Genomic DNA, 20,388 nt, shown 5'->3' with positions numbered 1-20,388 from the left:
ATTAACTTTTAATTGGCAACATTGATGTTCTTCATTCCCATCTAAACCGTTTTGTCTGGACTAGTGCATTAGAAAATAATATACAGGAACAGACACCATAGTTATACATGAAGCCCATGTTAAACTTAAGTGCGACTGATATCGATTGGAACTATGTACTTCAGCGATAGGAGTCTGCAAACTTGCGATTGATTGAAGGATTCCCAACTCGGGGCACTGGGATAAAATTTGTCAGCTTTCAAGAGTACACATTATTGTTTTAGAACTAGAAGTAGAGGTGTCGTGGTCGAGTGGATGTGTCACCGGACTGTGCATCAAACGGTCCGTGGTTCGAGTCCCCCCACGGCACTAATGTCCTTTGGTAAGACATTAATCTAGATTTGCCACACTCGACCCAGGTGTGGTAAATGGGTACCGGGCAGAAATGCCAGAGCGCCGTAATGGCAGCCATGCCAAAGCAGGTGTAATAATTTTGAAAGCTCTTTGGAAGTGCATAGAGACGTCATAATGTGATATGCGCTATACAAGAACCAAATATTATTATTATTATTATTAGAACATAACCTTCAGGAATTGGTTTATTGAGGACATTACAATCTTACCCTTTTTGCCATTGCACACTGGATGACCTCTGTGAAGAATTTCATGACAGAAGCGTTGGCTAAAAAGCAAATATTATTATCATTTTCATTATTATTGGAACATCACATGCAGGAATTGGTTTATTGGGGACATTACAATCTTACCCATTTTGCCATTGCACACTGAATGACCTCTGTGAAGAATTTCATGACAGACTCGTTGGCCAAGAACCAAATATTATCTTTATTATTATTATCATTAGAACATCATCTTCAGGAATTGATTATTGGGGACATTACGATCTTACCAGGGGTAATAGTGAGCACTAATAATATATTTTGTTTTCCCCCTCAACCACGCTCCCACTTGAGTAAAAAAAAAAAAGAAAAGACGATTCGCGAGAAAAAATGGCATCTAACAACATTCCCCCCTTTCGAGTAAGAAAATTGGGAAATAGGGCAAAATAAGGATGAATAGAGAAAATAAGAGGGAAATCAGGAAAATATGGAAAATATGGATAAAATATGGAAGAAGTAAAAAAATGGGTTAAAAAAAAAAAAAAAAATCTGATTTTTTTTTTTTTTTTTTTTCTTTTAATAAATCTGGAAGAAGAAAAAAAATCGGGAAAAAATCGGGAAAAATCAAAAAAATCCGGAGACCGATTTAAATCGGGTTTTTATCAGGCCTGTACAATCTTACCCATGTTGCCATTGCACACTGGATGACCTCTGTGAAGAATTTCATGACAGAAGCGTTGGCTAAAAACCAAATATTATTATCATTTTCATTATTATTGGAACATCATCTTCAGGAATTGGTTTATTGAGGACATTACAATCTTACCCATTTTGCTGTTGCACATTGGATGACCTCCGTGAAGAACTTCATGACAGACGCGTTGGCCTCTCTGTGATCCAGAGTGATGGCTGCAATGGCACAGGGTAGAATTGATTGCATAGCGGGAGACTGGAGGATTCCTAGGGGGCATCTTTGAAGTAACCTGCGTGGAAGTGTATGAGTGGGACAATGTATTAAAGAAGACCCACCAGAAATGGTTATGAGTGGGACTACAATACAAAAATAGGCAATACATATTATCATTACTATTATAATTATTATTACTATTGCTATTGCTACTGCTACCACTACTTCAACTACCACCACTTCTACTATCACTACCACTACTACAAAGACCATCACTACTACTACTACTACCACTACAACTACCATTACTACAACTACAACTATTACCACTGTTATTACTAGAAGTACTGGTGCTACTACTAATTACTACTAAGCTGTTATGATAGTTAATATCTCTAATAATATTTTTTTGATCTTACCTCGTGCATAACCTGAAGAAGTCGTCTACTGTGTCGGGATGGCTCCTTAGTCCGTTTGGTTCTTGGAGGATTGTATAGGTTGGACCCATAAAGGCCTAGATTTGTATAAAAACAAGGAAATTATCAACTGGTGATATGAATTATTTGGAGGCAACATTCTTTTTACAGATCTCTGTTTTCTGCCACCCTAGTAAACTCTTGTAGCAACATTCCACTCCATGTCTTAAATGTACTATGTCCCTTTTGCAGCTAACCTCAAATTATGTAGAACTTTGCAGGAATTATGAATATGTCATGTATGTCCTATCTATGAAATTTGAATGTTAGCAGTGTCCAAATATTCAAATTATGCAAGGAAATCAGTTTACTTTCTAGACTTCACTGTCAGACACTATTGAGTGACTGACTGGTTTTTTTTTTTCTCTGGTAATAACATACATAAAATGAGCTGTGAAGGGTACATGAGCATTTGTCTACATCAATAACCCACTTCTTGTGATGGCCAAAATTAAACTGAATTGAATCTTTGCGCAGCATAAGACGGATGACCATTTGGTACAATGGTCTGAAAATCGAGACTATTACTTAATGGCTCTATAGCTCCTAAGTCGATTTGACAACTAATAGTCGTTATTTTCCCACTTGAAGACTTTTTCAAGCCCCACTTTTTTTAGGAAAGTTCTAAATTAGTTTCTTTCAGATGCCGTTGGAATTTAACCTTTTCATTTTTTTGGCCTGCAAACGGGACATAGTACCTTCAATGAGCATGTTTCTGCTCCATACAACAGAAGAGCCCAGGGGGTGAAGAGTGAGATTGACTTTAATTTGGACTTAACTATGGCAGGCCGTTCATGCCACTGTTTGCTATCACCATTTACTGGCATTGGTCTCTCAAGGGACGTACAAATCATGATCACAAATCTACATTTTTTGATAATTTATTATTGAAGGAAAAAATGTTACATGAAGATCATAAATGAGATAGAAATGGTGATAGAAACTAGTGGCATGAACTGCCTGCCATAGTTAAGTCCAACTTTAAGTCGATCTTAGTCTTTGTGAAACACTCCCCAGACATACCAATTTATTTTTCATTTTTGTATTCATTGATTTATAACGATGCAACTAATAACAAAGTCTCACCTGGAGCATGTCAATCAATCCTGGAACACAGGAAGGTTCTCGGCCATACTCGTCAACTAATATACTGCCTAGATACAAGTAGCAGGAGTGCATATGACTTTGGTAGAAACCCACCATCTATAGATAAAAGGAACAAAGAAAATTATAAGAATTTACTAAATAGGTTTCTTAATTACGATAATTTCTATGGAACATACACTATGAATATGACGGACAGAGAAAGCGGACAAAATATACAGTTCCTCTGGTAGACAAAGGAACATCCCTTCCCTGCTATCATGTAAACATGTGTAGAACAGGGGTCACATGCATATTCACCTGTTCTACACATTTTTACATAATAGCAGTATTAAAAGGGATGTTCCTTTGTCTCCTGAGGAACTGTATATTTTGTCCTCTTTCTTTGTCATATTTATAGTGATAAGGGGGTGTGCTTGTTCATACACAAATGACTCTATTAAAACGGACTTAAGGCAAAAGGGACAAACAAATCATTCAAATTTTGCCTTTTCTAAATTTACAGACATGTAGTAGTGGGCTATCTCTTTTTTTCTCCAAAATGTTAACTTTATGTTAATTCCACCATCTCAAGTTGTACAAGGCAGTTAAACGACCAGTGCAACTGTCACTATGAATATGAAGGACAAAGAAAGCGGACAAAATATACAGTTCCTCCGGTAGACAAAGGAACATCCCTTCCCTGCTATCATGTAAACATGTGTAGAACAGGGGTCACATGCATATTCACCTGTTGTACACCTTTTTACATAATAGCAGTGAAGGGATGTTCCTTTATCTACCTGAGGAACTGTATATTTTGTCCGCTTTCTTTGTCAGTCATATTCATAGTGTGTATGGCCTTGAAACGTGTGATTTGACGAAGGAGGAAGCAAAGATATAGTGTGGTACGGTATGTCGCTGAAACAGCTCCCGTAGGACTTTTGTGCCAAAATTGATTTTCTTTTTGTTGGCATTTTTGGATTGATTGGGGTCCAAGCTATCAGAAATTGATGGGGTTCAAATTTTCCCGACCCTCAACCCCTCTCTGGGGGGGGGGGGGGGGGGGGGGTAGTTTCCTATCATGAGACCCGCTAAAATTGGGTGTGTCATTCATCTAATGACTGGTTTCACAAAACTTGAGTTGTTTTCTAGAACTGTGATTATCCCTCAACAGCGAGAAAGGTAATTTGAAGACTTTTAGTTGGATAAACCCTCTAACCAACCCATCCCCATCCCTACCCCACCCCCGTCAGCCCAAATTGCGTACCTTTGTCATTGTTCGGCCAGCTGCTTTAAGGTGTAGTACTTTTATTACCATTATCATATATATTTACTAGCCCATTTCCAAACACAAAGAGACAGAAACAAACATACAGACAACCTTCATGTATTCACATCAACCTCCCCACACACACACGCACACACACCCACACACACGCACGTTCATGCACACACACTCACCCTTCCTCCCACACGCACATACTCACACACACCCAAACATTCACAGGCAAGTGCGCTCGCGCGCACACAGCGCGCACACATTCCTACATAATTATGCTGCTCTGTGATCATTGTTTCCAGCTCTTCTGTGGTAAAAGTTATTTTGTTCCTTGGTCTTCGCAAGTTTGACAGAATAAAGACCTCTATTTTGCAGTATATTGCCTGATTTTCCAAGGTAAGCCTAAACATATAGCCAATGGCAAATCTAGATTTTAAAATTTGTGATGTGCTCAAGCATTTTCGGTCATTAACAAAGGAGCAGTATCCCTCTCTTGGGTTTTGTGTGGATGGTGTGCTCTGTAAGAGTGTGTATTAAATAAAAAGAATTACCAATGGGGAGCAGCAAAGTTGAAAAGCAGACGATTTTGGTGATATAAAAATTTATTATTACTGATTTGTACACTTTCGCACGCACCAATGACCTTATAAAACAATTAGAAGGCCATGATCTTTATAAGCCATGTGCGTTGTAATTCTGGAATATTATGAGGAAATTGGGGAAAACTCTCGAGTTCGTGACAAGAACCTTGTTCAAAACCTTTCGGAAGTCTACATTGGAAGTGACTATCACAAGATACTTGATCTAGAAAAGAGAGTTGAGCAGTCAGTTCTTCAACGAATGAAGGATGCTGGGGGGTTTTGTCTTCCTGATTTTGTCAAGAAGGGTGTGAACATCTGGTTTGCCATTGCCAACATTGGTCTCTTGGAAGACACACCCACAGGGCAAGGAACCTTTCACGGGACAGTGGTTGTAATCAACCAACAGGCTGTAGATGGAGAGCCAGTGAATCAATCACTTGTCATACCCGAGAAACTTTCTTCGCAAGACCTTCTAGCATTTGAGATGAATGTGCTTCCAGAGCCAGTCATCAGAACTAGCCCACTGAGATTTCAGGCCTACAAGAAGAGGAAACAAAATCTCATTTCTCAAGAATTCACTCATACCTGGGCTCTTGTGAACTACCTTACAGCAGATGACAACCGAGAAATCATCCAAACTAAACCTCAGCTGCACGATGAAGAAGCCCAGCGCAGTAAAGAGATGCCAAGTGATGCAGAGTCTACAAATGATGAGGAAACTGAGCCTTCTAGCAACAAGGGGGAAGCTGGGTCTTCAAAGGACAGAGAGGAAACAGACTCTGTCGTGATCATCAAAAAGCAGGTGAAGAAATCAGATAAACTAGCAAAGAATGATGTTCTTCCAACATGGGCTGCAACTAGGTCCTTATTGTTGTCTCAATCCTCTCCTGCTAGCACGCCTACAAACACAGCGGTGGTTGCCCCATTATTCAAGACATCGCCAACTGATTATGGGACCCTCTATACTGTTCTTCGGTTATCCCAGGGAATATCTGCGACTGTTGTTGGCCCTCACAGAAAGACATTGATAACGCCAGATCTCGATCTTTACTCCCGAGCGTTGAAGATTCAGCAGTCGGTGGGAAACGCCAACTGGATCTTAAGAGCGGGAGCTCTCCACATTGCTTTCGCTGCCTTACATGCCCTTGGCAAAACCATCGACGGTAGCGGTCTTGACACGTGTGCTATCGAATGTAGTGCATACACCTCAGCATCTCTTCGCAGGATCTTTGGTGGTAAAGCTTATACGCGTGGCCTTGAATTCCACATTACTGCAAGCATTGCAATCATGATGTTGCGTTTTGATGCCATACTATCGGATCTTCCCAAGGGTCCAATTCGCATCCAGTGCAATTCTCTCAAAGAAAAACTTCATGGACGTGACCCAGAGATGGTGGAGATCTTGAAGAAGCTGAAGACCTTGGCGAGTTTGCCCAGTTCTTGACTCAGTATCTTAACCAGGTGGAGAGTCTTCTACATCTCATTAGTTCATGTCGATCAGGGGACTGGGAGGGCTACTTGTCATCACTAGAAGACCTCACCAAGTACTTCTTTGCTCATGATCTCCTGAACTATGCTCGCCTGATGCCAGTCCATCTCGCTCAAATGAATGCCCTAGAAGAGGATGATCCAGAAACATGGAATGCCCTCAAGTCTGGAGACTTTGTGGTGGCAAAGTCAGAGATACCCTTTTCCCTTCTCTTCACTGATCAGGCTCTAGAGCAAGAAATCAAGAAACTAAAGGGGAATGGTGGGATGGTTGGACTCACAAGAAATGAAGCCGCTCTGGACCGACTAGTCACTACCACACCTCACCTTGCTGCTCTGGTAAATCACTACCTCAATGACTTCCCAAAAGCTACTGGAGCTTCGGTGAGGAAGGAGCATCATCAGCTCTCAGGAGACATTGCAGTGAGGTCAAAGAAGAATGCTCTGAAACTACACCACCTAATCGAGCTGCACTGCGGAGTCAATCCTTTCAAGGAGAAGACACAATTGAAGAGTCTGGTTTCATCGGCACTTGTGTCAAATGAAGCGAAAAGTGACATTCTCCAATTTGCATAAAAGGGCCAGAAGCGCTTTGAGGAGTTTGTATCTGATTGTTTGCTTTCATCATCAACCCTCTCGGTGTGGGACAAAATGAAGAAACTGAAGCTGAAATCCTTTTCTAACTGGATGGAGAAAAGGAAAGTACGTGTTGGAGACAAGGTCATCAAGTTGCGGGAGGAACGTGAATTGCTGGGAAGATTCCTTATCATCCAAGGCAGCCGCCCAAGCTTAGTTCCTAAACTTGCGGAAACAATAGGTGAATATGAAATGTCAGTGGTTCCCCGTTCACTATGTGCTGTCGATGGTTCTTTGTACATCTCAACAGACAAAGCAAGTCTGATGCATGCAGTTGAAGATGCAAAGGCAGAACCTCCCGATGCTGTAAAACAGCCCGATGTCGTGGAGGATAATCATTCAACTTCCCCACAGGTTGAAATGATGCAGGAAAAGGTTCCGGTTACCGTAGAACATGAGATAACGCAGGTTCCTTCTGGAGCAGCCCAACAACCTAACCTCTTGCATGATCTTCCTGTCAAGGTGCTGATAATTGACGTCATGGGTGTACTTCAAGGCATGAAAAAGACACCTGCCATGCAAAAGATGTCAGACCTGCAGAATGCATTCAACAGGCACATTGAAGGGATGATGGCTAGCTATGATGAAGGTCGAGTTGTGTTTGATCGATATATGGAAGAGTCATTAAAGAACAAGACTCGACAAAAGAGAGCAACTACATCAGTAGAATACGAGATACACCCAGAAATAAAGCTCACAATGTCCATCAAGGAGCTTCTATCTTCATCGTCAACCAAGAAAAAGCGACGTGCCTGTTAGGTCAGGGGCTGCATGATAACTTTTCACAGAACACGGACAGCCCTTTCAAGCTAGAGGTTGTGTATGATACCTTCATCAAGGGACATGATTTTGAAGAGGCGCACACACATGAAGAGGCTGATACCCTGATTCCTAATCAACTCCTTGCCTCTACTGCTAGTGGTGCCTTGCAAGAAATTACTGTCTGGTCCCCTGACACTGATGTCCTCCTTCTCTTAATTCATCTAGCATCTTGTGGAAACAATGCAGTGCCCACTTCTCTACAATTTTCTACAGGCAAGGGTACAAAGAAACGAGAAATAGATGTGCTGGAGCAGGTTCAAGTCATTGGACATCAACAATGTCAAGGCCTCCTTGGACTTCATAATTTTTCTGGTGCTGACTGGGGAGGAAAGTTTGTTGGGATATCCAAGAAGACATGGATCAATGCCTACTTAAAGCTTGATGATGATCCTGCCATTATCTGCTTCAAAGGACTGGATGAGGGTTCCATTCCAACTGAGCTTAGCAATGGAGAGCTTCCAACACAGGTGAAGGTACTAGAGCATTTTATATGTCGTGTATACTGTTCATCAGGTCCAACAACCCTACCATCGCTCAGATGGGAACTGTTCCGATCAAAGAACCTGGAAGGTGAGATGTTACCTCCAACTCGTGCCGCATTACTACCTCACATCCTCCGTGCCAATTACATCACGATGAGAGATCAATCATACAAGACTAACTACCGAAGAGAATGGATGGTATTCAGATAATCGAGGATGTCTTCCAGTCAAGTGTCTTGCGCTCCCTGCACCACGGGCAGTACTTGAACTCATCAAATGTGGCTGCAAATCAGGATGCAAGGGACGGTGTAGCTGCTCCAACAACGATTTGCCCTGCACTCCTCTCTGTAAATGCTATAGTGGAGACTGTGAAAACCGGACAAGGGAGGATGCTCCATATAGTGACAGCGATTGACTTTTACTGGAAGTCTAATTAACTTTCCTGTTGTCATGGTAACCACGAAGTAGGTGGTTACCCCTTTCCCGATTTTATTTTATGTTTAGTTTATAACTGGAAAATATTTCCAAATAATTCTTTGATTTAGATCAAGATTGTGCCATATTTACAAGTATTTCGGAACAAAATAGCTCAACTTGTTTCTGTTTTGTTTTTTTTCCGGGGCGGGGGGACCATATCAACATTTTCGTATTATTTTGCATTTGAAAAAAAATATTACATATAAAATTTGTCAATTTTCTGATTGACTGGTGCAATTACAGTGCCTAGAAGTTGATATTTGAGAATTTTGTTATATTATCATCTGAAGGTGTTTGGCGCCATCTGGTGTTTAAGTAAGTTATTCATTTGATAGAATACTAAAATAGGGTTGATTTTTATATTAACAGCCTAAAATAACAGTGTTAATGACATGTGATATGTTTCACAATTATTCCACTGTATAATAACACACAACACACAATAATGCCATTTCCACTTATTATTTCAAAATTCAAGCCCAAAAGAAAGAAGAAGGGCACATTTTTTAGGAAATATTTCCCAGTTTTTTCACAATTTTTCGCAAATTGCGCCCCCATAAGGTCAAAGTGAAAAAGTTTTATGACGCGATATCATTAAAAATGGATCCGTATATACCTCAGACAACTTCACATTGAAATTGGCGAAAAAATATATGAATTAGGGTGGAAGACACCAAATGTTGTTGTTGTTTTTTGTTGTAATGGCAATCAGTCAAAACCTGACTATTATCACCAACGCCTTTCTTTTTAATATTAATTTCTTTCTTTCTCTTTTTTTTAAAAATATGAGTATCAAAAATATAATTTAAATAATTTATAGGCTTCTCTCTTTTTTTTTTATTCTTTTTTTTCCCCCTTAAAATGAAATGAAAGAGAAAATAGATGAAGAAAAAAATAAATAAAAAATAAATAAATAAATAAATAAAAATACGACAAAATGTAGATTTTTGTATCCTGTAGGTTACCGCGTAGTCCTGTCCGTTCTAAGACACCGTCCAGACACCGTCCTGTCTCTCGGGTGTAGACAGGGGGCTCCCTTTGGGATACATAAATAATCTGGAAACTCGAAAGAAGAAAGGAATTGATCAACAATTATAAAATCAAGAGGGTACTTTTCCGGGGAAATTGGCTTTGAGCGACCTCGCAGACTTTAATGAATCTTCGATCAAAAGAAAAACAATTTTGTGATAGAGTGGTGTTTATAATACATGTTGCATTGGATAATTAAACTTTTTAGGGGAAACAAACAAAATGTGGGCTTTTGTGAGTGGTGGTGCAAAAAAAAAAAAAAAAAAAAAAAAAAAAAAAAAAAAAAAAAAGCTCGATTATTTTGGGTTAGTTGAAACGTTTCGTTCTTAGAACGAAACGGTATAAAGCGTTTTGAATGTTAGCTTCTGATGAATTTAAGAGCCTTAAAATATCGTCGGGATTTATACAATCTGTTTCAGCGAGTAGCATGGATCTTTCAATTAAATATTTCGGGCACTTTGCTATAAAGTGTTCAGTGGTTTCTACTTCTCGACACGAGTTACAGTGTCCAGTTGGATGTATTCCCATTCGGCCTAGATCCGCGTTAAGACCAATGTGTCCAAGTCGTAAACGACGTATTATCTTTTCTTTTGCTCGCTCTAGTTTGCAATTGAAGGTTTGTGCAACCGATTTTTGGATTGTTTTGTAATGTGTATTTGGAGAAACCTGCCATCTTAATTGCCACAGCTCGGTAAAATGCCTCTCTAAAATGCTGTTCACTTCTGAGATATTAAGGCTGTTTGTTATTTCAATGTGTTTGCTGAGGGCTGCCTTAGCATGAAAATCCGCACATTCATTTCCCGTTATTCCACAGTGGGAGGGAATCCATTCAAAGCTAACATTTATATTTTTTAATTTAAGGTGGGATAAGCTTACAAGTATTTCTGAAATAAAATTCTCTTCTTTTTTGTTCTTTATTGCTACTAAGGCACTTAATGAGTCGCTGAATATAACTGATCCTACATATAAAGTATCTAACTGGTGTAACCAATTGAGGGCCAGCATTATCCCCGCCAGCTCAGCTCTATATGAGGATGTTCCGTCAGACAATCTCTTTGATTGTTTACACGCGAAGTAAGGAACATAGAAAGCTGCAGAACAACGTCCTTCTTTAGGAAGTTTGGACCCATCTGTGAATATGTGAAGTTGGCTGAACCATTTTGTGTTTATTATTTCTAAACTTCTCTGTTGCAAAAGTAGTGGATTATCAGATTTGTTTATCTGACTAGCCAATTCAATTGATATAACAGGCTCCGTTAGTAACCATGGGGGGAAGTTTAGGGGTTTTAATTTTTCTACAGAAAGGTGTTTGTTAGAGTTTTCTGTTCGATAACCAAACGGTTTGTTGCACTGTTTTCCTTTCATATACTGATACTGCCAACAAGGTTGTAAACTTGGAAAAACTGGATGCTTAGGTTGCTGTTCTATGCTGTGCTTATATTTTAGGGCTAGTTGTTGTCTCCTAAGATCTAATGGGGCTTCTCCCATTTCTACTTGGAGAGACGCTAGTGAAGTTACCGGTAGGGCACCTGCACATATCCTTAAGGATTGGTATTGAATCGAATCTAACACCTTCTTTACGTTTTCCGATGCACTGTCGTAGGCTTCACACCCGAAGTCCAAAAGGGGGCGAATATAAGCTCTATAAACCATTATTAAGGACTTAGATGAACTGCCCCATGACGTACCAGTTAAACATCTTAAAATATTTAACTTTCTCTTGCATCTGGTGGATATATACTCTATATGTTGGGTCCAGGTAAGTTTTTTGTCAAATAATATACCTAGGAATCGGTGTGTATTTTCACATTTTAGTGGTATTTTGTTTAAAGTGAGGTTTATCTCATGGTTTTTGGTACTTTTGGTGAAAAGTAGGGGAACAGTCTTTTTTAGGGACAATTGGAGACCCCAGGACGTAAACCAGCTATGTAGGTCATCAATATAATTTTGTATTTTTTTGGTAATGAAAGGAATATTGCTGCGTGAGATCCATATCGCGCAATCATCGGCATACAAGGATATTTTTATCGAAGGGTCTGTTGGGATATCGTTGAGCATTATGTTAAAGAGTGTGGGACTCAGTATGCTACCTTGCGGGAGACCTCTCTCCATCTTGAACTCGTGCGATAGTTGTCTACCAACGCGTACCTGATAAGTGCGGTCTTTTAAAAAGTTGTGAAGAAATCTAAGCATGTTTCCTTGAATACCTATATTTCCTAGTTTGTGAATTAGGCCTTCTATCCATACTGTATCATATGCCTTATTTATGTCTAAGAAAACGGCTAAAGTATGCTCTTTATTATTTATACTCTTCTGGACATCGTTTTCAAGATTTACTATATTGTCTGTTATACTACGGCCTCTTCTGAACCCACTCATAAAAGTAGGTAATATCTCATGCTTCTCTAAAAACCAATCAAGTCTTGTTTTAATCATCGTTTCCATGATTTTTATGAGACATGGCGATAACGCTATGGGTCGATATGATGATGCCTCACTTGCATTTCCGTTCTGTTTTAGGACTGGGACCATTATCGCGTGTTTGAGTTGGGGAGGGATTTGGTTGGATTCCCAGATTAAATTAATGAAATGTAGTACGTACTCTCTCGCCACAAGGGGCAAGTTTTGGTAAACTGAATACGGTATTCTGTCTTTTCCAGGAGCAGAATTTTTTTTCTTTTCGATGGCTCTATTGAATTCTGCTAGTCCGAATGCCCCATTCAGAGTATGTACTTTACTTTCCTTTAATGTATTATCCATTATTTCCTGATTCGGCTGCCAACTTCGGGTTTTTTCTGTTGATTTTGGCGCTTCTGTAGTAAAAATTGTATGAAAGAAACCTCCAAGTAACTCCGCCTTGTCTTGGTCCGACTGCATAATCCTTTCTTTGTCTTTCAGTACTGGAATTCTTTTTGTTTTGGTTTGTATGCCATTCAATCTTTTAATGCATTTCCAGATGTTAGATTCCGGGACAAATCGATTAAGTTTCTGGCAGAAGTTGTTCCAGTATAGTTGTTCACATTGACGAAGGAATTTCTGCGTCTCTGCCTTCTTCTTCAAAAAGTCGTTTAAATTCTCAATCGATATTGTTCTATTTAGTTTCTTTTTAGCTCTATTTCTCTCCTTTATTTTATCTGAGCACTCCTTATTCCACCAAGGGATGGGTTTTCGTTGTCGTTTACCTTTTTTTGGATAGGTTTTCTGAATAACCTCGGTGATCGTACTGATAAAGTGTAGATATAACTCTGTTGGGTCTTCACTTACATTTTTTTCGTTTTCCCGATGAAACATTTTTTCACACTCTACCGAGAAAAGTGTCCAGTTCATGTTCCGAAAGGACCATCTGATATCTTCCATTTCGTCTTGTTTATTATCGTTGTGCTTTTTATCTAGTATGATATGAATAGAGATTGGGTAATGATCGCTTCCAAATTTGTTTTGTAAAGCGCGCCACTCGCATTTGCCAGATAAGAGGGAGGACGTAATAGATAGATCTAAAACTCTATTTCCCTATTGCGCTTTATATATGCGCTTTATATATGCAATTTTGGCGCCAAAAATGGACCCCCCCAGGAAGTGAAGGAGGGGTCTCAAAATTTGAACCCCATCATTTTTGGCCAATTGGGACCCTTTTGAAGCCAAAACAGCCAAAAAATCAATTTTGGCAAAAAAATCCTACGGGATTACATACCATACCGCACTAATACAGGAGGTGACATAAATGAGGATGTTATGAAGGATACTAGGGGTAACATTGAGAGAAAGAGAAACGAGGAAAAATGAAAGGGGCTGGAGGTAGCTAACATCCAGGAGAAGCTTAAAGGGAAAGTCCACCCCCAAAATAAGTTTGTTTCGATAGAGGCAGAATAATAAGAAAATCAGGTGAGTGAAAGTTTGAGCAAATTCTGAATGAAAATAAGAAAGTTATGAATTGTGATTGTGATCAATCAAACACAAATTGGCAACTCTATGACGTATCATGCGAGCTCAACTTCCATTTGCTCAGTACTAAAAAAATCTAAAATTTTCATTTTCCCTCAAGAAAAATTTCAACCATACATGCACCCTAAATATAATAATTGCAAATATGTTTCTATACTCCCCCTGCAAGGAACAAATATATATTCCGTCATCAATAACGAAGAAAACATGATTTTATGGAATATTATGCACAAAGCAAATGAAGCTCGTATAATAAGTCACAGAGTTGCCAATTTGTATTTGATTGATCACAACTTCAATAATTCATAACTTTCTTATTTTCATTCAGAATTTGCTCAAACTTTCACTCGCCTGATTTTCTTATTATTCTGCCTCTATCAAAACAAACTTATTTTGGGGGTGGACTTTCCCTTTAAGGACACATAGTGAGATGGTTTGGACATTTGGCTGATAAAAGGGATTGGGTACCTTTGTCTCAGATTCTGAAACAAAATCCTGGATTTAGCTCATGCTGCAATGATATTTATAAACCTTTAGGTCAGTCAGGAACCCACTGACTTTTACAAGCCGATCTAATGTCTTATTATCAAGATATTCAGGATAGGAAATCGTAATTTAAGAATTTGTTTTCCTAATGGTTTTTATAACACTACAGGCTATTGGGGGAAATGATTTTTACTTTCTTGAGGTCACTTCATGATCATTTTGAATCACAATTTTTCTAGGGCTTCACTGTTGCACCATATTACAGACACTGATAACGCATAGAGCCATGCATCTCAGATTTAACATCGTTAAACGAAGCCTTAAAAAACAGCTTTCCCCTCTCTCTTTTCTTTCTTTCATAGTTTCCTTCTCTCTTTTCAAAGATTCTCTATCTCTTGAAGACAATTTCCTGAAATATTTGTTTGCCCTTTCTGTTTTCCTAAAGTTGGCTGTCCTTTAAACTTCAAAGTTCAATAACCCCATACCCATCGGCTATTTACCACTTCTTCACATAGTTTTGAAATAGAGATGTTCATCAGAAAAATCCATTAAAAAAGATGATTTTTTTTGGGGGGGGGGGGACCATTTTTCCCCCTCCTCCCTCTCTCTCTCTCTCTTTGCCAGGCTGAACATTAATTTTTCAAATTGAAAAGTTTTCTTGGATCACAAAGAGGAAATTAATAACTTTGGTTCATCATTAAATAGGATTTTTTTTTTTTAATGGCAATTAGCACATCTATCATTTCAAGTTGGCATTGACGATAGCACTATGATGCAGAAAGTTTGCTTTTTCTTTGTACCTTAAATCTTTTCATGGTCATCTTACGTCATGAAAGATTTATGTCTTTTGTTCATTTTTTCCATTTGTCTGGGCCGGAAAGAAATGATTAAGTCTTAAAGGGATCGTTTAACAATGTTAAATCTGAGATACACGGCCCTACAAGTTATCAGTGTCTGTGATATGGTGTAATATTGAAGCCCTAAAAAAATTGCGCACCAAAATGATCAAGAAGTGCCTCAAAAAAGTAAAAATGTTTGAGTGACCGGTTTTACTATACTTGTTTTCCCCAATAGACTGTAGTGTTATGAAAACCGTTTAGCAAATAGTTTTCAAAATTTGTAATTCCAATCATAAATATCTTGATAATCAGACAGGTGATTGGCTTGTAAAAGTCATGGGGTTCCTGACTGACCTAAAGGTTTATAATTATCACTGCAGCATGAGCTAAATCCAGAATTTTGTTTCAGAATATGAGACAAAGTTACCGGATCCCTTTAAAGGGACTTGGTAACATTGTTCAGATGAGAGATAGTGGTTCTAAGGTAGTGACTTCAATGCTAGATGTACAATTAACGATAATCTGAAAATTTGAGTGAAAAGGGACCATTATTAATGATGCAAATTGGACAAAACTGATCTGATCGATTCCTTAATTCTCCCAACTATTTTATTACAAATTAATTACATTTTAGGTGAATGTTAATCGTCACAAAGCAACAAATTGGCTCTACATACCATTCCAGACATTTAAGTATTGACAGATCTTTAATGGCCTGTTTTATGTCTTTTTTTCATGGAAAAACGGTTGGGAGAATTTACTGTTGATCACTGTTGGAGGGTGTTGCACAGTGATGCCTTCAAAGAAAACCATAGATACATGTATCTTTGTGGTTTGAGAATTTGTTCAGGATTTTTTGCATATCAGAGGGTTACAAATGTAGTACAGTAGAAGGAATATGATAAGTATCATTTTTAAGCAATTTTTTCATCAACCTTCAACAATGTTACCAAGTCACTTTAATCCGTTTTAGTTTCTCAATGGTCAGAACATGGTGGTGCATTCGTTGAGGGTGTTAATTGCTTCCTTATACGTGTACCAGAATATCTCCAAGCTGTCATGGATTTCAAAATTGACAATACAGAGACACTGGTGTTCAATGAGCTGGCTATGATGAAATTCAGTTAACTGTGTATAAGTCAAGTCAGTTGGGACCGCAAAAAATAGTTTGGAGAAGAAAAAAAACAGAGTAACCCATCAAAACTTAACCTAAGAATTACTGTAGGTGGAAAAATACCACAATTGCAAGAAAATGAAACGGGTATATGGGTAAACAACCTTAGCTTCATTGGGGGGAAGACCTGAATTCACTTCTGGCAAAAAGAAAGAGGAAATATTTGTGCTGGCATGGTCATGTTGGTTGAGGGGGTTTCCCAGCCGTTGCCGGTAAGACGAAGGTTCAAAGAACTTTCTCACCTACCAAAGGCAATTCTAATTGGCATTGGAATGGCAATTATGAAATAGAGAGGTCAGAAAAATGTAATGAAGTAGATAACACGTATTGCATAGTTCAGTCCAAAAATATTTGATTCGACCAAGGACCAAAATTTTGACCTGTGCGACGTAGAGTTATGCAGTGTTAACTGGTAATATAAAAGTTGCAAGGGGGTGTTTCACAAAGATCCTAAGTCAAACTTAGCTCTAAGTTTGACTTAAACATTATGGAAAGCCATTTGTAACCTTGAAATAAAATATAAATAAAATATAATCAAAAGAAAACATTCAAGTATTTTAGAGTTTTCATAAATTCCCCATCAAGAACATGAATCTCCTCGATAATAGAAAAATATTAATGATTTGAATTAGTGCTGTAGCCGAACCGCCGAACCGCCGAACCGAACGGAAGTTCGCCAAACATGGCACTTCCGAACCGAACCGAACCGAACGCAAAGGCCTGGTTCGGATGTTCGGCAAAAAAAATGTAAACGTTTCTGCAAGCTAATAAACTTTTCATTTTGTACTTAATTTTCATGTTATGATTGCTCATATTATATTTACTTTTTTTCCCATTTTCCGCCCTTGTGATTAATGCCTATCCAGTGGTGGGCGCAACTTCACTGGCGCCATTTAAATCCCAAATCCTGACCACGCTACGTCGCGATCGCAAGCCATAAGCAAGAATACATGTGCGTGATCAAAACAAGTTCAGCTCAATTTGCTCAAACCCATTGAACAAAAAATTAATATTTTAATTGTAACCATATCGGACAAATTTTACAATATAAATAATGAAATAAATATATATTATAGTATGGTATTTATTTATTCAGGAAAAATAGGGATTTTATATTTTTCCTATTGAAAATAAAAACTTATAAAAAACAGTTCTTGGCGAGCCTGAAAGTCTCTATTCAAGATGGCACCTTTTATGACTCTAACATTAGACAACAACCATCTCGGAAAATCTTTTAAAAACATCATTTATTGACAAATCTAAAACATGATTCTTTTAAAATTGAAAATAAAACACGATTCAAGACGGAAATACGAATGTAAGTAGTATTTTTCTTCACAAATAATTACGTTTAGAGCAGTTTTTTAATGTGAAATTTGTGCTGGTCGGAAGCAGTGTGCAGAAGTCCTCCGTGCCGGTCGGGCCCGGCAGGGCGGGCGGCCTGCCCAGTCCCGACGGCCGTGGCTATAACGCTGCTTGCAATTAAATTACCGAACCCCGAACCGAACCAAGTTCGGGTGAAAAATTGCCGAACTCTGCCGAACCGAACCGAACACGAACATAGCGTCTGACTTACAGCACTAATTTGAATCAACATTTGATGCCTTTTAATATAACTACTACAAAATATTCTCCAAGATGCTAACGGCTTTCCATAATTGTTAGGTCCAACTTAAAGACAAGTTCAACTTAAGATCTTTGTGAAACACCCCCCTGGTGTTATTAGGTCTCTATCCCTGTGAAGACACTTTGTGGTGACCCTTGACCTCACCTGGGTGACTAACGGCGTAAGTAGAGCAGCCGCTGACTTGCCGATGCAGCGGATGGCGAACCTTAGGCACCTGCAGTACCTCTCGATGACCCTGATGTCAGCCTGGTACTTGGTGCACGTCTCCGACAGGACGGGCCAGATCTCCTGCAGGACGACGAGACAGGGGTGGACTTGGCCGTTGGTGATTTGAGGATTGGTGTGCCTGTATGGGCGAGAGAGAGAGAAGTGTAAGGATGATGGAGATGAAAGACAAATTACAATAGGCCTGTCCTCATCAGCTCAAGTTTCCCAAATAACTTGATATTATCACAAAGCTCGAAATTGCTTCTTCACCAGACCGATACACTCATCACAAATTAGCTCGGACGGGCGCATATTAGCCCGCCATTTCCTAATAGCGGGATATTTTGGAAACCAAGATTTCTCAGGATATTTTCACGACCAAATATCCTGCTAATTGCAACTGCGGGCTGATGAGGATGCAATCGGGATCGCTAAAATGGGGGGTTATTTGGCAAACTCGAGCTGATCAAGACAGGACTAATGAGGAAGATGACTTAGTTCTTTTATATTACTCTCTTTGTTTTCCTGTTTATTGGGAAATTGCATCATTGAATTGGACAGCATTCCATTCACTTATTGAAGAGAGGAAACACAAATGGAAAGGAAGAGGAGAGAAAGAAGAGTATAAAAGGGAGAAAAGGTATGGCAATAAGTACAGTATGACATGAAGATAGAAGGGAGGGAAGAGAAAGAAAGTGAGAAGAGGAGAACCAGAGGAAAAAATATATAATGGGAGCAGTGAGCAAGTTTGCTTGGAGGAGAGAGGAAAATGGGTTGGGGGGGGGGGGGCAGAGGAAATGTGTGAAAGGAAATGTGAAAGAGAATAGAGAAGGGGGAAGTGAGGATGGTTGGGGGAAGTGAGGAGAGTTGGGGGAAGTGAGGAGGGTTGGGGGAAGTGAGGAGGGTTGGGGGAAGTGAGGATGGTTGGGGGAAGTGAGGAGAGTTGGGGGAAGTGAGGAGGGTTGGGGGAAGTGAGGAGGGTTGGGGGAAGTGAGGAGATTTGGGGGAAGTGAGGAGGGTTGGGGAAGTGAGGAGAGTTGGGGGAAGTGAGGAGAGTTGGGGAAGTGAGGAGAGTTGGGAGAAGTGAGGATGGTTGGGGGAAGTGAGGAGAGTTGGGGTAAGTGAGGAGAGTTGGGGAAAGTGAGGATGGTTGGGGGAAGTGAGGAGAGTTGGGGGAAGTGAGGAGAGTTGGGTGAAGTGAGGAGGGTTGGGGGACGTGAGGAGGGTTGGGGGAAGTGAGGAGAGTTGGGGGAAGTGAGGAGAGTTGGGGGAAGTGAGGAGGGTTGGGGGAAGTGAGGAGGGTTGGGGGAAGTAAGGAGGGTTGGGGGAAGTAAGGAGGGTTGGGGGAAGTGAGGAGAGTTGGGGGAAGTGAGGAAAGTTGGGGGAAGTGAGGAGGGTTGGGGGAAGTGAGGAGAGTTGGGGAAAGTGAGGAGGGTTGGGGAAGTGAGGAGGGTTGGGGAAGTGAGGAGGGTTGGGGGAAGTGAGGAGATTTGGGGGAAGTGAGGAGAGTTGGGGGAAGTGAGAAGAGTTGGGGGAAGTGAGGAGGGTTGGGGAAAGTGAGGAGGATCGGGGGAAGTGAGGAGAATTGGGGGAAGTGAGGAGGGTTGGGGGAAGTGAGGAGGGTTGGGGGAAGTGAGGAGAGTTTGGGGAAGTGAGGAGGGTTGGGGGAAGTGAGGAGAGTTGGGGGAAGTGAGGAGGGTTGGGGGAAGTGAGAGAAGGGGAAAGTGAGGAGGGTTAGGGGAAGTGAGGAGGGTTGGGGTAGTGAGGAGGGTTGGGGGAAGTGAGGAGGGTTGGGGGAAGTGAGGAGAGTTGGGGGAAGTGAGGAGAGTTGGGGGAAGTGAGGAGGGTTGGGGGAAGTGAGGAGAGTTGGGGGAAGTGAGGAGGGTTGGGGGAAGTGAGAAAAGGGGGAAGTGAGGAGGGTTAGGGGAAGTGAGGAGAGTTGGGGGAAGTGAGGAGGGTTGGGGGAAGTGAGGAGAGTTGGGGGAAGTGAGGAGGGTTGGGGGAAGTGAGAGAAGGGGGAAGTGAGGAGGGTTGGGGGAAGTGAGGAGAGTTGGGGGAAGTGAGGAGGGTTGGGGGAAGTGAGAGAAGGGGGAAGTGAGGAGGGTTAGGGGAAATGAGGAGAGTTGGGGAAGTGAGGAGAGTTGGGGGAAGTGAGTTGTGGTTGTGTTAGGCAGGTGGTCGTTATAGGCAAGTTAGTTAGTACATGAATTCTCTACAAGGGAATCATTAGTGGTCGTTATGGACAGGTACC

At 40.3% G+C, this 20,388-nt stretch overlaps 1 protein-coding gene across 2 annotated transcripts in view; it reads right to left on the bottom strand.

Moving 5' to 3' along the window:
* Positions 1-20,388, bottom strand: part of LOC105439777 (transportin-3) — a 63,330-nt gene that overhangs the window by 11,816 nt on the left and 31,126 nt on the right. For both annotated transcript variants that reach the window (XM_030988648.1, XM_030988649.1), the window contains exons 15-18: positions 18,075-18,276; positions 3,069-3,185; positions 1,926-2,020; positions 1,426-1,582 (exon numbers count right to left, since the gene is read on the bottom strand). In XM_030988648.1, coding sequence (XP_030844508.1) covers positions 1,426-1,582; positions 1,926-2,020; positions 3,069-3,185; positions 18,075-18,276 — 571 coding nt within the window. The remainder of the gene's footprint in view (positions 1-1,425; positions 1,583-1,925; positions 2,021-3,068; positions 3,186-18,074; positions 18,277-20,388) is intronic.

The sequence above is a fragment of the Strongylocentrotus purpuratus genome, unplaced genomic scaffold (genome assembly GCF_000002235.5).
Source record: "Strongylocentrotus purpuratus isolate Spur 01 unplaced genomic scaffold, Spur_5.0 spur5_scaffold_17, whole genome shotgun sequence".
NCBI lineage: Eukaryota > Metazoa > Echinodermata > Echinoidea > Camarodonta > Strongylocentrotidae > Strongylocentrotus > Strongylocentrotus purpuratus.
This window is presented reverse-complemented; position numbering and strand designations above follow the sequence as displayed.